This window comes from Mandrillus leucophaeus, unplaced genomic scaffold (assembly GCF_000951045.1).
Source record: "Mandrillus leucophaeus isolate KB7577 unplaced genomic scaffold, Mleu.le_1.0 Scaffold516, whole genome shotgun sequence".
In the NCBI taxonomy this organism is placed as follows: Eukaryota; Metazoa; Chordata; class Mammalia; order Primates; family Cercopithecidae; genus Mandrillus; species Mandrillus leucophaeus.
In genome coordinates this window covers 2,010,702-2,017,306 of record NW_012105542.1, presented here as the reverse complement: position 1 = coordinate 2,017,306, position 6,605 = coordinate 2,010,702, and the positions used below count along the sequence as shown (strand labels likewise).

The 6,605-nt window shown below is 38.5% G+C and overlaps 1 protein-coding gene across 1 annotated transcript; it reads right to left on the bottom strand.

Annotated features, from left to right (window-relative positions):
- Window positions 1–2,118: 2,118 nt before the first annotated feature.
- On the bottom strand, window positions 2,119–5,957 carry SRSF6 (serine/arginine-rich splicing factor 6; the record flags this gene model as incomplete). The annotated part of the gene is made up of 4 exons (XM_011996474.1): window positions 2,119–5,004; window positions 5,107–5,190; window positions 5,467–5,675; window positions 5,814–5,957. Coding segments are annotated over 4 exons (795 nt in total), but the record flags the coding sequence as incomplete, so codon positions are not given.
- Between the last annotated feature and the right edge of the window lie 648 nt (window positions 5,958–6,605).

The window sequence follows — 6,605 nt, the reverse complement described above, 5'->3', positions numbered from 1 at the left end:
CTAAAAAATACAAAAAACTAGCCAGGCGAGGTGGCGGGCGCCTGTAGTCCCAGCTACTCGGGAGGCTGAGGCAGGAGAATGGCGTAAACCCGGGAAGTGGAGCTTGCAGTGAGCCGAGAAAACCCATATAGTGTACACGGACCCCGCCACCCCTCCAAAGCAATTCCTTTACGGTAGGCGGCCAGGCGAGGTGGCTCACACCTGTAGTCCCAGCATTTTGGGACGCTAAGGCGGGCGGATCACCTGAGGTTGGGAGTACGAGACCAGCCTGATCAACATGGAGAAACCCTGTCTCTACTAAAAAAATTGAAAATTAGCCGGGCGTGGTGGCACATGCCTGTCATCCTAGCTACTCAGGTTGTTGAGGCAGATGAATAGCTTGAAGCCAGGAGATAGAGGCTGCGGCGAGCTGAGATCGCACCATTGCTCTCCAGCCTGGGTAACAAGAGTCAAACTCTGCCTCAGAAAAAAAAAAGTTTATTTTGTAGGTTTTCCCCTCATCTTGGATTTGTCTCGTTTCTACATGACAGCATTTTGGGCAGGAATATCACAAGAATGAGACTCTGTCCTCGATATATATGTCCAGTGATCCATCTTAATAACCTGGATCACTATAAAGTCATTTTAAAAAATAATTTTGAGAGGGGGATAACTGGAGCCTATATTAACTACTTCTTAAAAAGATGAAGAAAAAGCCTGAGGATACATTAGAAATTAACAGACTCAAGAGCCATGACAACAAAATGCCACCAATGAATCTTGGATCAAGAGGAAAAACGTTAAGGGACATTATGGGACAACTGATGAAATTTCAGTATGAACTGTGTATCAGACAACAGTATTTTATCAACATTAATTTCCTGATTTTGATAATTCTGTAGAAGATAATACTCCTGTTCCTAGAAAACACATTTTTAAAATTTTATTTTTTTTCAGACAGGGTTTCACTCTGTTGCCCAGGCTGGAGTGCCATGGTGTGATCTTGGCTAACTGCAACCTCCGCCTCCCGGGTTCAAGCGATTCTCCTGCCCGTCTCTCAGTCTCCCAGTAGTAGGACTGCAGGCATGCACCACCATGCCTGGCTAATTTTTGTATTTTCGGTGGAAACAAGGTTTCAGCATGTTGGCCAGGCTGGTCTCGAACTCCTGAGCTCAGGTGATCCTCCTGTCTTGGCCTCCCAAAGTGCTGGGATTACAGGCATGAGCCACCGCACCCACTCTTCCAATTTTTGAACCATGATTCCTTTCTATTCAAAAGCTATAAAAAGTTAATGACTGTGTTAAGTGCTATACTGGGGGCCATCTGCAGGATTGCTCTAAGATAACAAGGCATATGTAAACAAACTATTTAGGATCTAGGAAGACCAACTGCACAATTGCACTGACTTTCAGTAAATAGATGCATACACGTTCGGGATACTAATATATTCAAAATGTGGTCACTGAGGAAACTTAAAGATTAGCATATAAATTGGTAATTACTACACTAGGTACTCTATTCCAAGAACTCTAAATGTTGAATCCTGAAAGTAATTTTTAAATTCATGCTGATACACAAGTCAAAGGATTATTCATACTGTTGGTTCTGAAAAAAAATTTATCATACATTCATTCAACAGTAACCAGCCAGCCATTTTAAGCTGATCTCTGTATTAGCATATATTAAAACAAACTGCAGACTCAGGGCATGAACACTGAAAACTTAAAAGGTCATTTTTATATAACCATAGAAATCTCTGAGCAGATACAAGTACTGTCAACAGTAGCTGCATTAATAGGCAGATTCCAAGGTATGGTCTAACCATGTATATTTGTAAATAAAATTGTATTTGTTATGGTACTCTCTTGTACTGTTCATATTCTTGACTTTTAGTCTTCACATCCCATGCCATGTTTTATCCCTATTGTTTCAAGCACGACACTGAAGCACAGTGATTAATGACTTGCCCAAGATAAACCATATACTAAACCCCAAACTCACGTTTCTGGGGAAGTGAAAACAAGATCCTGTTCTCATACTCAAGATAGGAATGGCTTCCCAATGCCAACTCCAATTCAAAAAACCATTTGTTAAGAATCTGGTCCTAAGTGGTCATATGCAATAAACTCAAAACAAGTCTTTCCCTCAGTAAGTATTTTATTGAGATTTAAAGCACAAAATAGGTTAACAAATCGGGAGGAAGGTGGTAACACAGGAATGGGAACGTAAAAGTCAAAGTAGGCAGGACTCAAAACTGGCCATAAAGGCACTACGGCATGTTCATAAACACCATCAAGTGAAAGAAAGGGGAATCAAGATGTTTTCACTTCTCTTCTGCTCCACCTTAATACTCTATCTAGCCACTGGTATGGAGCATGTCGTGAACTCATTCTCCTCACAAGTTAGCAAGGGAACTAAACATTTTATCAGTCAACCCTATGCTCATCAAGCGAGCCAATGTTACACAGTGGTTTCATGCATCCAGTGACTTAGAACTACAGGCAAGGATAGGCCCTGACTATTAATAAATTGGTTGTGGCTATTACTAGAAAATTATGGATGCAGGCATTTACCTATACAATGACCTGCTTACTGGGGCAGCTAACAATGTAGTCAAACCAGTCTATTATCATATGATGTCCTATTAACAAGAAAGCCCAGTTGAAGGATGTTTCATATTTTTAGAAAGCCAAATTTCTTACTATAATATCCTCCCACCCCTCTTTTAAAAAGGCTGTGGTTCAAAAAGCTTTTATGTTCTTTCCCTGAAAACAAGCGAACTTTGGTCAAAGCCAATTTTTAAGAGTCATCACTTCTGCTGAGTAGGCAAAACAATGAACTACAGTAACACACACCACTTTCTTTCCTTAAATTCTGAGATTTATACTGGAAAAATAAACCAATTTCTTTATAAACATCTAATTAAGTATCAAAGAAAATAAGATAATGGAAGAAGCATCCGCCTTTTGGGGCACTATATTCCTAAGGTTGGGCTTTAAGATTTTTTAACAGGAAACCCAGAATTTCTGAAAAACAGGTTTTTTTCACACTACCAAGAACTCACAGCCACTCTGTGAATGCCCTAGATATTTGACTCAAGTTTTTCAACTCTATCTTATTAGGCATATTTCTGGATTATTTGAACCTAAAAACCAACCCTAGAATATCATGCTTTCCAGGCACACCTGTGGCACAATGAGTGTTGTACGACCATGCCCCATCACAATCCAACCCTTGGTACCCTACATTGTGACAGCTCCTGGAAAGGTATTAAAGCTAAGCCAATTAATCTATATTTTGATTTCAGACTAAGATCAATAAATGCTTTTAAATAAAATTACTTTATATAATTAAGTATCTTAAAAAGGAATGTAAGGTTAATTCACTTCTCCAACTGCAATTTCAACTCATCAGGCTTACGGATGTATGGACTAATTGCTAACCTAGTAACTCGTACAAATTTGCAGTATTCAAATTTGGTTTCCACAGTACTCATTACACCTCACTCGTAATAAAGTACAAAAGTTTGGGCTTACCCATTTCACTGTTTTTCAAAGCAATTACACAATGCATTAAAATTTACAAGTATGATCTAACCAATTATCACATAATCCCCACTAACTACGAAGGGGACTACTGGGTGGAACTTAACTGGCAACAGACTTTACTGAGATTAAGTGCCTGTTAAACATAATTATCTTTCAGCATAAAATGCAGTATGTGCTTTTACACTTTGAATAAACTCAAGTTCAGATCAAAAAGAGGCTACTTCCATTTCCACATGACAAACATTAAAGACAACTAAACCACTCTCTAACACTAATTACGCTGACAACTTCCAGAAACTGGATTATCTAAACAAGATCCCAAGTATTAGGAGTTATTTCTTAGAGTTTAAATTTGTCTTTGAAAAAAGTTCCATTACTTAAAATTAATTTAAGCAAAATCATGGAACAGATTGACTAAAAAATACCTTTTATTTTTACTCAACTTGTTAAAGGGGCAGATAAAGACTTTGGCAAATTTGATTAACAGCACAAAATAATGTTATCCAAACTGAATAATTTATTGCTGATCTGAGGCTTGCCTTGTTTACACTTGAGTAGAATTTACATGTTTCCACAAATGGCAGATACCAACATTTAAAGGAATTTAATAGTGACCTATTCAATAAGGCAATCATCTTGGTAGCAAAGTTTTATTTAAATCTTACATAACTCAAGCTTTATAAAAAGCCAACATAATTGAAAATTGGGTTCTCCCTCTAAAGTCTTAAGTATTCAAAGCTTGAAACAGTTAATTTAAAAATAAGCAAACAAATAAAACAAAAAAACCCTGCCAGCAGATCCTGCTGAAATACTTAAAAAAAAAAAAAGAAAAAAAAACAACTAAATGAGCTTACTCTTTACAAAAGTTATTTTAGCTCAAAAGCTATAAAATCAAAGTTATCTTAATTCTACAAAGAAGGGACAGGGTGTCTGACTTCATGCCACCATTTCCTTAGAGCCTCCTCTTTTTCATCAAATTTGGCCACAAATCAAATTTCTGTGTGCCCCTGTTTTCAGGAGATTGCTCTTGCAGAAGAGGCCAAGTATAAACATGAAAGAGCAACTGCCTAAATAGGAAAGTGTTCCATAATAGTGTGCAAAGAACAAGAGAGTTCTGAGTTAATCTCTGGAACTCGACCTGGACCTTGATCTTGACTTTGAACGAGACCTAGAACGGGATCTTGAAGCTCTTTTTGGTGGAGGGGACACAGAACGGGCCTTTGAGGGTGGAACAGGTAGCGGCGAATTGGAATGGGACTGGCTCCTTGATCTGGATTTTGACTTTATATCACCCTTTCCATTTTCTTTGGGGGATCGGGACCGAGACCTGCTTCGAGATTTCTCATACTCATCCTTAGATCTGCTTCGAGAATGTGAATGGGAGCCCCGATCAGACTTGGGCTTAGATTTGCTCTTTGATCTAGATTTCCTGCCTTTTGATCGAGAACGTGATCGACCTTTGCTCCGCGACCTGGAACTGGACAAGGAAAGACCGATTCTCTCAATACTTTGTAAGAACATACACGTACTCCATAAACAAGTACAGTAATATTCACAATGACTCAACAACATTATTTACCGGGAGCGACTTTTTGAGATACTTCGAGATCTACTGCGGCTGCTCCTGCGACTCCTACTTCGTGACCGTCTTCTAGATCGAGACCTATTAAGAGAAAAACAATGAAGTCTTAATCTCAATCCATCTTAAATACATCTGTGCCATCTGGCAAAAATAGATAAGCCAAAGAATAATGTTTTTCTTCACTACAAAATTAAATACACGTTCAAAACATCCAGAAAAAAACCCAACGATGCACAGCCAAAACAAACTAAAAGCTGGCTTTAATTCAAGTAGGCAACAATTGAAATTACTCTATTACTTCCCTTTTTTATTGTCAAATATTCTGTTTCCTCCCCACAGTGTCCTTCAACAAGTTACCTGGATCTGCTTCCAGAGTAAGATCGCCTATGGCTTGTGCGTGGCTTATCTTCAATAAGCCTAATATTTCTGCCATTTATTTCTGTGCCATCCAGTTTGTCCAAAGCACGCTTCATGTCAGAGTAGGAGCGAAACTCAATTACACCCTCATTTGTTCGTTCCTTGTGGGCATCCGCATAGGTTACTTCACCTGCTTGTCGCATAAAATCCTGAAATGATAAGACTCGTCAGACTCGGAAATCTTAAAATATCTATATACTATAATAAATTCCCAGAAATAAGAATGTAAAAAGAGTTTACTTTAAAGCATTAGTCGTATCCTTTGTATCTTGAATTACAGCACATACCTTTAAATCTTGCCAACTGCACCGACTAGAAAGATTTTCTACAATAAGCCTGTATTCTGTACGAACAGGTGGTCCGTATTTGTCTCTGCCAGATGTTCTCCGACTGCTGTATCCACCTCCACCACCTTTATCACATGAAGGGAACAATTAGATGCCTTGTAATGATAAAAACGCATAATGTCTTTGAAAGTTAGTACAAACATATCAACTTTTATTTACTGGAGTAGGACTTTGCTATTATATTGCTAAACCTTCGACACATTTGTGATTTGCCATAAAATTAAATTAAGGGCAAGTCAAATAGACTAAATCCAACTAAACCTCTCCTACAATCTGTTAGAGAGTGACTGCTCCTTTATTCGATTTACCTCGCTAAGTTTTATTTTACAGAACATTGTAAAATATAAAACTTAACTGATTACATGCATTTCTACATTTTACAAAAATGTTTACTAGTTTTACACTAAGTACTTACATCACAGTGTGAGGTTTTTGGTGGTGGTTTGGCCACAAAACACGCAAGGTAACAGTCACCTAGTTCAGATTAACCAGTTTTGTCTAACCCTTGGAATCCTCACCATCACCCTGCGTCTAATGGCAAAAGGCTGCTGTCGTCATGGCTTCCGGTAAGGTCAGCCAAAGGGTCATAGGGCAAGGGTCACACAATGTATGGAAAAGCCAAGGCCAATCAGGAAAGGCAGTCATCTTAGCCTCAGTGGACACAGCCTCAGCCCCATTGGTCACTTTCAAATTGAAACATCAAGGACTTGTTAAAAAGTTTGAATTCAACAT